Source organism: Lynx canadensis, chromosome B2 (genome assembly GCF_007474595.2).
Source record: "Lynx canadensis isolate LIC74 chromosome B2, mLynCan4.pri.v2, whole genome shotgun sequence".
Lineage (NCBI taxonomy): Eukaryota > Metazoa > Chordata > Mammalia > Carnivora > Felidae > Lynx > Lynx canadensis.
Genome location: NC_044307.1, coordinates 57,849,802 through 57,862,247, shown reverse-complemented (window position 1 = coordinate 57,862,247; position 12,446 = coordinate 57,849,802). Strand labels below are relative to the sequence as shown.

At 35.2% G+C, this 12,446-nt stretch overlaps 1 protein-coding gene across 3 annotated transcripts in view; it reads right to left on the bottom strand.

Moving 5' to 3' along the window:
• The window catches only part of PHF3 (PHD finger protein 3), an 82,738-nt gene that overhangs the window by 5,495 nt on the left and 64,797 nt on the right, over window positions 1-12,446 (bottom strand). For all 3 annotated transcript variants that reach the window (XM_030315773.1, XM_030315774.1, XM_030315775.1), the window contains 8 exons: window positions 12,121-12,268; window positions 11,868-12,024; window positions 9,475-9,591; window positions 7,391-7,522; window positions 6,677-6,812; window positions 3,382-3,577; window positions 2,746-2,893; window positions 695-784 (listed from right to left, as the gene is read on the bottom strand). In XM_030315773.1, coding sequence (XP_030171633.1) covers window positions 695-784; window positions 2,746-2,893; window positions 3,382-3,577; window positions 6,677-6,812; window positions 7,391-7,522; window positions 9,475-9,591; window positions 11,868-12,024; window positions 12,121-12,268 — 1,124 coding nt within the window. The remainder of the gene's footprint in view (window positions 1-694; window positions 785-2,745; window positions 2,894-3,381; window positions 3,578-6,676; window positions 6,813-7,390; window positions 7,523-9,474; window positions 9,592-11,867; window positions 12,025-12,120; window positions 12,269-12,446) is intronic.

Here is a 12,446-nt window from a genome sequence, read left to right as displayed (position 1 = left end):
CCTCTCTTTCTGACCCTCCCCTTCCCCCCTCCCCACTCTCTCAAAATAAATAAATAAACTTTTAAAATTAAATAGGGGCGCCTGGGTGGCTCAGTTGGTTAAGCATCCGACTTTGACTCAGGTCATGATTTCATGGTTCATGGGTTTGAGTCCCACGTCAGACTCTGCTGACAGCTCTGAGCCTGGAGCCTGCTTTACATTCTCTTTGTCCCTCCCCTGCTCACGCTCTGTCTCTCTTGCTCTCTCTCTCTTTCTCTCTCAAAAATAAATAAACATTAAAAAAAATTTTAATAAAAATAAACTTCTATATACTTAGAGCCACTATATTTTTAAGGTCTCTTTGTTGCCACTATATTTTAAGGTCTCTTAGCCTATGCCCTAACTAAACAAATGTCTATAATCAAAGCAAGGCACAATCCCAGGAGGAATCTCAATACTTACTTTAAAACATTTCTTTCAAAACACTGACAGAAATCACTAAGAAAGCATACCAGAAGGAAAGAAAAACCCACAGGAAGAATGCTGAGCTGTTCTGAGCTTTAGCAAATGGTTTTAGTTCAGTTTTGTCAGGCACACTATGTAGATTCAGAATTTGTACTGGCTCCTACCCCCTAGGGTTCCCTGCATAAGAACTCTCATGATTTAGTTTTCAAGTGCTCTCTCATGCAGGTGTAACAAAAGAAATTTTCCTTACCTTGGTTCCTGATGCTTTAATTTTTTCAACATAATCCCAAACTGTCTGAGGTGATATCCTGCCACCTACTTGAATACTATCTGGTAGATCCTACAGTAAAAAATGAAGGTGATCAGTATATACAGAACATCTTTACTGTAATATTCATAATTTACTCTAAGACTAATTTAAAATTGGTAATAAAAAACAAGTAAATAAAAAGATTTGCATCATAGAACATAACAAAGTACAGGGATAGCAATCAGGATTTACCTCAAATGTCAACCTCAAATAACCAAGCTGGGTGCCTCAATTGTCAACCTCAAATAACCAAGGTTGGTGCCCAAGATACATGTGAGATAGAATCTGAGGTCATGTCAGTTCCCAGTAGGAAAAACAGGCACAGGAAAGTGAAGCAGTGGCAAGCAAAAGACACACCGACAATCCAGGAAGAGTACAACAGATTTCAGAATATTAGAGATTATTTTTCTATTCCGCCCACTCCTACCCCCTCACCCCTTTTTTGGTGGTAGTGGGCACAAGGATATCATTTAATCATTAACAGCTAGATTTCAGAAGTTACCAAGTATAATTATAGAGTGTATTTCTGCACAGTACAGAACACTGTAATACTGCAAGTTCATTTTTTTTAAACAGAATTTTCTGGAAACAGATGACTATACCTAAATTAAGTGAAGAACTGTGTAACTGAAAATATTTAAAACTTTAATCAGTGTATTTCTATTTTTCTATGAAGCTGAAAAAATTCACAGAAAGCATAATTAATTGATAGTAAATTTAAGTGTATTTAAATTATTAATTGCTTTAATATTTTATTTGGGACTTTAGTCCTAAACTAAAAGTAGTAAAAAGCAGAGGTGGAATTCTGGAAAGCAACCTTAGAAACTAAGAAAGGAGAATAGTTTTGTTTAAATTCAAATTCCATAGTTCAGGACTTCTTTCCAATTTAAAAGAAGAGTTCTCTTCATCACTGATCAAAGACTAAATTTCTAAAGAGATTTGTTCAAAAAGAAAAGCATCATGGGTCCATTTAATTTTCCTCTTATAAAATCAACGTTTCTAAAATATTATTTGCCAAGCAAACTAAATGTAAAAGTAATAATTATGTTGTTTATTAAAACACAATGCTAAACAAATAAACTGATCGTTAGGCACCATTACACTTAAACTAATTTCAGCCTAATATAAAGAAAAGTTTGTTAGTCTTTAAAGAAAAATAGGCATATATACAATTTAAGACTTTTGAAATACTGGAAAGAATTTTTTTTCTTTTTTAATTTTTGCCTTCATGATCAGGAGACTGAGAATGGATGGAACAGTTTAGATACAAACATAACAGAAAATACAATCTCAACAAAAATACAGTACATGTACTGAATTATTTTCCTACTTCCTGAAACAAAAGAAAAACACAACTTTTCAAAATAGTTCAAAAATGTCATACTTTCTCATTTTTCGTAATATAATACTGTAACTGCTTATTTTCCATAAATGTTGCATGACAGTTCCATCCAGTTCTTTCAGGTATGAAACCAACCAAGGGTACCTGGAGCAACTATGATCATTGGGTCTCATGGGACTGTCACCTTACTGTAATGTTTCAACTATCACCTACATCTCATTCACAGATAGAGGCAGATAAGAGCTGTAGTCATGCAGTAGGGGAAACATAAGCAACAGGAGAATTAGACTTGTTAACACACAAAAAAATCTTCTTGACAGGCTAACACTGAAGTCCATACTAAGTAGGTCAATCCTTTAAAGAAAAACTCATGATATCCATGCAGACTCTCATTAATTTTTAATTCTCTGACATACATCTTACAGTACAGGATTTGTAGGGTGAAAACTTCCAGAATACAGTTATCTACAGTTCAAAAACTTCAGTTGTGAACTCAAAATTTCATTAATTGAATGGTTCTAAGCATCACTGTCAACATACTTATGAATGAAATAAAACATTATTATTTATAATATCATTTTCTCTCCTACTTCTTTTGGAAGCACATATGTCAACCCAAGCAGAAAACGGCAAGAAAAGTTCACAGTACCTCTGTCAAATACTCAGGGGAACCAGATACTGGGTAGGCTTTGGTAACAAATTTTGCTACAGAAGGCATGTTGATAAAACCTTTCCAGATAAAGTTCAATCGAGCCAGGAAGGTAGACTCAACTTCAACAGTTCCAGGCATCTCTGGTCTAAAACAGGACATTAGAAATTTTCAGCCTAAAGATATGGTCATGAATAAATACATTTTCTACTAAGTCATCAATTATTTCTATTTTAGCATGTCAAGAAAGCCAAAATACATAAAGGCTATTGATTAAAGATGAAAGTACGTTCATATTTACATAGTCATGACTTACAATATCCTTCACGGGTGGCTCAGATGAAGGTACAGAGAGGTGCGAGCAATTTTTATTTAATGACCTATCTCCCACCTCTTGGGACCAACATAATTAAAAGGAATTTTAAAGTCAAGTCCCCACACACAGACTCAAATCTCTAAATTAATTTTAAGTCTTATTCTTTTATCTCAATTAGTTTAATGTTTAAGAAGGTACAGTTCTTTTCTCAAAAGAAAGGTTCCTAAGAAATATGTCACTTTTCCATATTTGAAGACATCCAAGTATAATTTGGCAAAGATCTATAATAATTATTGAAGTTACAGCTAAGAGAAAATTACCGTGGGGCAGGAGAGAATGTTGATTTCGGAGACTCTTGTTTTTCCTCTTCAAAGAATTCAGAAGCCAAGATGTTTGAGGTTGAAGACAGTGCATCTGCTATACTTTCTGCTTCGTTATCTGAATGTTTACGTGATACTCCAACAACAACTTTAACTTTTTTTGGAGAAAGATCATCTACAGGTGGTGCCATTCGACCTAACATCAGATGACACCAAACAAACCATTTTTGTAAACTGAAATTCCTGTAACTTCATCCATTTCACTTCAAGAGTTATTCAGTGTTTCTGATGGAATTGTTGCATAACCTTAGATTTCCTGGGGTAATTTTTAACTATCATCATTTCTCATGCTGTGTTATATTACATCTCTCTAATTGATGTGAAAAATTAGGGAAAAAGGGTATTAAGCAACTTAGATAAGCTGAAATGGAAACATTATAACTAGAATCTAAAATAAGTTTCTTGGGATACCTGGGTGGCTCAGTCGGTTAAGCATCTGACTCTTGCTTTCGGCTCAGGTCACGATCTCACGGTTTCTGAGATGGAGCCCCATACCAGGCTCTGTGCTGACAACATGGAGCCTGCTTGGGATTCTGTCTCCCTGTCTCTGCCCTTCCTCTGCTTGTGCTATCGCTATCTCTCTCAAAATAAATAAACAAACATTTTTAAACTAAGTTTCTTGATTCCCTAGCAATTTTTCTTTTTTTTATTTAGAGAGAGGAAAGGCAAGCAGGGGAGAGGGTCAGGGGGAGAGAGAGAGAATCCAGGCAGGCTCCACACTCAGCGTAGAACCAGATGCAGGGCTTAATCCCACAATACTGGGAACATGACCCCGAGATGAAATCAAAAGTCAGATGCTCAACAAACTGAGCCACCCAGGTGACCCCCTACCAATTTTATACTAAATTACACCAAATTCCAAGAGAAGTTACTTGAAAAAGAACTGAGTAAAAAAAGTCTGTATCCTACTTTGTGTTACATATAGCAGCAGCTCATAACATAAATGCATAGTACAGTTACTAAACATGAAAAATGTTAGTAAAGTTTAAAAAATGACACTGGTTTTAGGCTATAGCACCAAGAAGGAAACAAATCACTCAAACTTTCTGAAAATAGGTTAGGTCTAGTAGTGTTTAACAAATGTTTTTTGTGCTAACATTACATTTACTAAAATATTACCATGGAAATTATTAAAGTTAATAGAAATCACTATTTTTTATTAAGATAGAACTACATGGGTGAACTTAAAAATACTATTAGACCATGGATAGCTTTCTTTAAGAATAGTAACGTCTCGGGGAGCTTAGGTGGCTTAGTCGGTTAAGCATCCAACTCTTGATTTCAGCTCAGGTCATGATCTCCTGGGTTTTCGTGGGTTCGATCCCATGTCAGGCTCCAAGCTGACAGTGAGGAGCCTGTCTCCCTCTCTTGCTACCTCTTCCCCCACTTGAGCCATCTCTGTCTCTCTCAAATAAATAAACTTAAAAAAAAGAACAACAAAGTCTAAAAACATTCTCTCTGCCCTTTAAGTCTTTAATCTTGTACAGACGGTAAAATATATAAACACGATTTTGAGAAGATATGATTATTAACATAATTTAAATTCTTCCTTATACATCCCTATTTCTTATGCCCTAAATCTAGCCCATCTCTAGCATCTATCAATATTACCTAACGTGATTATCTCAAAGCCTCCACTTACTTCCATCTCCAATTACTGCTCTAATCACTCTAATTAAAACCATCTTCATCTCACATTGGACTAGTGCAGAGGCTTCCTATCGAGTTTCCCTCCTTCCTCCCTTGGCTTCTCCCACTGTAATACCTTCTCACCACAGTTAGAGAGATCTTCATAAAATTCCAATTTGATCATGCCATTCCCTTGCTAAAAAACCCTTCAATCAGTATCCACTGCTCTTAGATAAAAGACCAAAATCTTCAATGTGGCTGTAAAAGTAGATTTTCAGTATTCTGATCATGATCTGTAAAGTCATATTTTATCTCATGATCCATTACTTATACACACACACACACACTCAACACATCTGTGTATGTGTGTGTATATACACGTGTGTGTATGTGTGTATTATTTTGGTTATATATAAATAACCAGAATTAAAGTTTCACAAAATGGTACACATCTTTATAAGAGTAATTCACTGTGGTATTTCATATTGTTTTTGTTTTTGAAATGCTAGTAACTACTTACTAACTTGATTTCACTAAGAAGTCACAATCTGAAGTTCGAAAGGCAATAATACAAAATGTGATCCCTAAAGTATCTCTTCAAACAAATCATATGCCTCTCTCCTCTTCTTGAATTCAATTCAAGCTCATGCCATTCCCAGTATTCAGAATGGTCTTCCCCTTTCAGTCTTCATGTCTCAGCTTAAATATCAATTCAAGTCTCCCCAATGCTTCACTCTAGGCTAAGTCTTCCTGCTAGCTAAAGACACTTATGACTGTACTTCTACTCAAATCATCACCTGCCTGTCTTTCCCACTAGGCTTTATGGTTTCTCTTAAAGCCTGGATAATATCTGACTCATTCACCACTATATTCCCTGCACCAGAAAGTGCTCGGCAAAAAAGATTTCAGCAAATATTTACTGAATGAATGGCCAGATATAAGAATACTAGAGAAAAGATATTTTGGGATTTGTTTCATTTGTTATATATAATAATAAAATATGAATGCTGTTTTATTCCTTCACCTAGTAAATGACAATACCATCACAACTGTGCAACAGTTCTGATGCCTATTCTAATGCTTAAATTCTAGTCTTTTGACTCTGAGTTGGTTAAGTTCTTACATAATACAATTATGTAAGTTCTTATGTATCTTACATAATACAATTAATTCTAGATAGCAAACTATATGATAGTATCAAACTATACCTCAACTCTGAAGAGCAGTCATTCTAAAACTGTGCTACTCCTCAAAAGGAGTGAGCAGGTACCCCACCACCAGTACAGAGAAAACAAAAACCTATTTAGATTACAAATACAAGTATCCCCCTTTCAAAGTGAAAGCAACATTTCAGAAAGAAAAATTTCCAAGAGTGCCTCAGTGGCTCAGTCAGTTGAGCGTCCAACTCCGGCTCAGGTCATGATCTCACTGTTCCTGAGTTTGAGCCCCGTGTTGGGCTGTGCTGATGGCTCAGAGCCTGGAGCCTGCTTCAGATTCTGTGTCTCCCTCTCTCTACCCCTCCCCGCCAAACTCGTACTCTCTCTCTCTCTCTCTCTCTCTAAAATAAACATTAAAAAAAAAGAAGAAAGGAAAAATTTCCAATTACCTATGCAAATTTTACAGTTAAGATCAAAAAGATGTTGTCTATGTTGACTAGTGGTATCTTTAGACATAGAATCAATCTCTTCTTTCTGTTTTTCAGATCCTTCTGTCTTCTCCAATGACTTGTTAGCTGTAGGTTCCTAAAAAAGGAATAAAAAGTTTCAGCAGACAAAATTTTGTCCCGATTATTAAAAATCAACTTATACTTCATATTGATACATGAAAGCTATTCCATTCACAGGTTGTTTTTCACTATTTCATTATAAAATAAATGCTAGATATTAATTATGACTTAAAGTAGAGCAAAAACTCAAGACATTCTTCAGTCTTCATTCTTTAAGGCCTCTAACAAGATTTCCCATTATTTTCTCACTGATATTTGAAAATAAGAAAAGCTGTACCACACTCTCAAACCAGTCTAAGAAGCACCTACAGATTTATAGGCCTACTGAAGAATTCGCAAAGTCCTACAGATCCTGAGAATCTACATTTAAACAAGTGCTTAAGAGGTGCCTGTGATGCAGATAGCCTGCACTTTACATACAAAGAAACAATACTGTAAACACTCTCAAAAAACCATGAAACCAATGAAATAAACTATTTTAAAATATATATATTTTTAAAAATCTTCTTTCGACTTAAAGAACATCTGAGGCAAATAAATCACTGAATCTTCATGTTTTGAGCACTACAAACATGACACTATTATAATTTTTACCTGAATCTCCATGGCTGCTTCCTGTTCCTTCATTGGGGCATCACTCTCAATTTCTATTTCACCTTTATGAGTTATTTTTGTGATTGGCCGTCTTTCCACTTCTCTCTGCTCTTTCTCAATCATCTCTATGGTCTAAAGGAAATATTTTAAAGAAACATTTCACAATTGAAATATACATATTTCCAAATGTACAGCTTTAAATAGTAAGAGCTTATCTAAAAATGAAAAAAACATCATAGATGATTTTTAATCTTTAGGTGGTCTCTCAAACAACAAATATACACTGAATACTTACAAATGTCAGAGACTGTTTTAAGTGCTGGGTTTATAAGCCATGAGAAGTTCACACATAAATTAACCAGAGGGAGCTGAAGTGCAATGTAATTTGCAAAGGGTTGAAACATGATATTTACCTGCTTTCTGATTTAGTATAGTAGCAGCTGCCACAGGGAAATGGGAATTATTTTCCTCAGATTCCTAACTTGATGTTCTTAACACTTCCCCAAATAGTGGAAGTTTATTCAAATACCAAAAATTATCAGGTAGTCCCCTATCAGTTTTCTCCTGACCAAGCTTACTTTGTGACGATGAACAAGCCTGGTAACACAATAATAAGCAAGTATAGCAAAAACTAGTGTAGCAAAAACTAGTAAAAAGTAGCTGAGAGTGGAACAGGTTAAGAAAGGTAAAGATGGTCATTTATTTTGCCTTTGTTATATGCAAATCATCCTTTAAAGAAAGAAATCAGATACATGGCCTAAAGGAAGAACAAGCTGGTCTCGAAAGCAGGTAATATTTGCAGCCACATTTCAATGCAGAAGAGAGGCGTGTACATATTTGGGACATGGAGAGAAAGATGAGGTGATACTATTTCCAAATTAAGAGGAAAAATTACACAGGGTGAAAGTGAAGAAACATGTGAATAAGTGTAATATATGAAATCAAGGCCCTGTGCTTCAAACTAGATTTAGCAGAAGATCCACATGGAGGCTTAATACCTGAGATGCAAGTATTATGGAAAAAAGAATCAGGTAAATCATGTAGGATTCCTATGAACTGTAAATAACCAATACTTTCTAGAATGAAAAGCTAACATTCTAGGGACCTGAGTGGCTCAGTCGGTTGAGCCTACAACTCGTGATTTTGCTCAGATCATGGGATCGAGCCCCACGTCAGGCTCTGCACTAAGCATGGAGCCTGCTTACTATTCTCTCTCTCTCTCTCTCTCTCTCTCTCTCTCTCTCTGCCCCTCTCCCCTGCTCATGCTCTTTCTCTCTCAAAAATAAAAAATAAGTAAATTTTAAAAAGCCAATATTCTGAGGCCACTGTAATCAAACTAGTAGATAATGTGGTTATCCCGCTGCCACAATAACCCTAAGTCACACATTCACTTAATCAATCTTTAAAGGTATTTCAAGTTCACAACACCTAAATGAAAACTCCTGGCACTGGTGACTTTCAGAACTTTTTAATTTTAAAAATGGACTATGCTGCACATACTATTTATGTTACATAACACCTCAGTCAGACCTGGGACAGAGCTACTTAAGCCCACAACATTTCTGTAAATATGAGCATCCATACGTGACAATTGGGGTCAGGTTTTATCAATAAATGTGTTAAGGGAAAAAAATCCTTGTTTTTCTGACCTTTTGGTGTTTGAAATTTGAATAATAAGGGATTATAAACCTGTAAAGTTTTCATTTTGACTTAATCTAGTACTACAAATGACCAATATTCATTATACCTTCAAATTGTGCTTCTGAAAAGTATAGACGTGATTAAGAAAAAATGTGCCTAATTTCCCATCTTTCTGATTTATGAAATATAACAAAACACAAGTTAATTATGTAACCTTCTAACTGAAGAAAATGAGAAAAAAGCAGCAGAGATAGGGAAAACAAAAGATTAAATTTAAGAACTCAGTTAATGGAAGATAAGTAATTTAGAAGAAGCATAGAACAGGAAGTCTGTATTACTGCGCACTCTGTTAAATTACCTCTGTGTATATATATAATTTCTCCCCTATGGCTGAAAAATACAGGTTCTGATATAGCCAAACACATATTCATAGATAATCTTACATGTCTGTTTTCTCTCCGTCTCCAAGCAGCTAACTCTTTAGAAGCTAGTTCTTCTGGACTCATTCTTATAAGATGATCAGGGGTTACTTCTCCTTTCAGTACTTTTTTAAATAATATCTGGAAATATTTAAAAATGGGAATAAAAAGGGGAGAAAACATTTTTAAAAGAAATTGGAACTGATGTATAAAAATTTGTAATAAATAAAGATGCAATATTTAAACCGGATTTACAAATGTCTATTTATAAATCATCTACTACAAAGAGATTTACTGACAACCTTATATTCTAGGAACTTTTCATCTAAGGTAACAAACACACCTTTCATATAAAAAATCAACACAGGGGCACCTGCGTAGCTCAGCTGGTTAAACATCTGACTCTTGATTTTGGCTCAGGTCATGATTTCTTGGTTCGTGGGATCACAAACTGCGTTAACAATGCAGAGCTTGCTTGGGATTCTCTCTCTCCCTTTCTCTTTCTGACCCTCCCCACTTATACTCCCTCTCTCTCTCTCAAAATAAATAAATAAACATTTAAAAAATAAATGTAAAAATATCAACACATAGTGAAGAAACAGGTACAGTAGAACCATTACAACATCTATCCAAAAATTGTATTAAAACTATTCCCCTACTCCCACCCTCCCCCAAAAGAAGATTCTGTCTCAGAGTATTCCCAGTGATACACTCTGTCATAATAGCCAACCTGTAGTAAATAGCAAGGTACCACATAAAAGAATTTTATTGAATGTGAGGTCTTTCATATTTTTAAGATTTCATAGTTTAAATTTTAATAGGCTTGGGAGGGACTCCAGAGCAAAGAACCAACTGCAAGAAAGAAACCCAATGGAAATAAATGTTTACTTACTGAAGAAAAGCTTCCAGACTATATAATTCAAGAAGTATCTGATCCCCTGGACTATGATGGCAGATTACACAATGTAGATTTCTCTTAAGTAGCTGTTAGTATATACTTTAAGAAAATACCTCATATCACATACTATTGCAACTATCATTATACAAATTGACAAACTGTTATCACTTAAGTGAAAATCTTATAAAACTTAAGCAAATACATAAGGAGTTTGCATTCATATACATAGCTTTTAGATTTCCTCTAAGTCTCGAACAAGAAATGCCAGAAAATGATTAACAGTTCAATTAATATTTGCCTCACTGCTAAAAGATATTTAGAATTAAAGTCTTATTTAAATTAACAAAATGGTTTTTTTTAATGTTTATTTTTGAGAGATAGAGACAGAGTACGAGTGGGGAGGGGCGGAGAGAGAAGGAGACGCAGAATCTGAAGCAGGCTCCAGGCTCTGAGCTGTCAGCACAGAGCCCAACACAGAGTTGGAACTTGTGAACTGTGAAATCATGATCCGAGCTGAAGTCAGACGCTCAGCTGACTGAGGCACCCAGGTGTCCCAACAAAACGTTTTAAAATAGTATTTTTTACATAATTTTTTTTTTTAAGTACTGCTACTCTGCTTTTAGATTCAAATCAGAAGTACCATTATAGTGGGGCGCCTGGGTGGCTCAATAAGTTAAGCATCCAACTCCTGGTGTCAGCTCAGGTCATGATCTCACAATTCCTGAGTTCAGCTGACCGCTCAGAGACTGCTTGGGATTCTCTCTCCCTCTCACCCTGCCCCTTCCCCTACCCTCAAAAACAAACAAACAAACAAACAAACAGAAGTACCATTACAGTATTTGTTATGAATTTTGGCTTAACAGAGTTTTTAAAAAATACATTTGAGTAAATTTTTAATAAATTGGATTAAATAAGGGACATAATGGAAAGAAAATTCACATAAATCAGGTTAAGACAGACTTAGCAGTTTACATTTTAATAGACTCATTATAGAACACTAGTTGCCACTATTCAGAATTCATAATTCAGTGCAGTAGCCAAAGACTATTAAAACGACACAGTCTCAGGGCACCTGGGTGGCTCAGTTAAGTGTCCAACTTCAGCTCATGATTTCACAGTTCATGAGTTTGAGTCCCGTGTCGGGCTCTGTGCTGACAGCTCAGAGCCTGGAGCCTGCTTCAGATTCTGTGTCTCCTTCTCTCTCTGCCCCTCCCCCACTCTGTCTCTCTCTCTCAAAAATAAATACTGAAAAAATTTTTTTAAAACAATGACACAGTCTCAAGGTGCCAGGGTGGCAGTTAAGTGTTGGACTTCAGCTCAGAGCTCATGCTCTCTCTCGCTCTCAAAACATAAAAAAATGTTTAAAAAAATATTTTTTAAATAAAAAATAATAAATAAAATGACACATTCTCACTTTAAGAAATAAATTATAGATCTGTTGTATTATAATCTTAAATTCCAATATATTCAGGAAAGCTGGAAGCTTAAACAGGTATAGACATGAACAAAACATACTTACATTGTTTTTAGGATCTTTCAGATTGAACATCAAACTTCTGTATTTGTTCTTATATTTAGCATCTGTGTCCCGAAAAAAAGAGAAAAGCTCTTTTTCAATTTTTGTGGCAACTTTTGCTGCTTTTTCCTCTGGCACCTTCAAATTGGACTCTGTAAGTCTTAAAATTAGAATAATTCAATTATTCTTCAAATACAATAATAAGCATATAGTAAGCATATGTGATTCAATCCTCTACAATAATAACATGTGTTACCTTTTCATAAGAATGTCTTTAAGAGAATGTCTGACGCTTTGTCTGATCTGATCTGCAGAAGGCTTGGAAGTAGAAGTAGCAGGAGGATGCACATTAGGCACTCCCTTTTCAATTTTCTTCTTTCTTATCTCTTGCTTCTCATGAGCCCCTAATTTAAACAAATACCAAAATTCATTAAACTGTTTTTAAAAAGATATCTTCCTTTTTAGTGCATACTGTTAAGCTTCTAAACAAAATTGACTGATTAAAAAATCACTATTTAGAAATAAGATCAGGGGGTACCTGGGTGGCTCAATCGGTTAAGCATCTGACCCTTAACTTGGTTC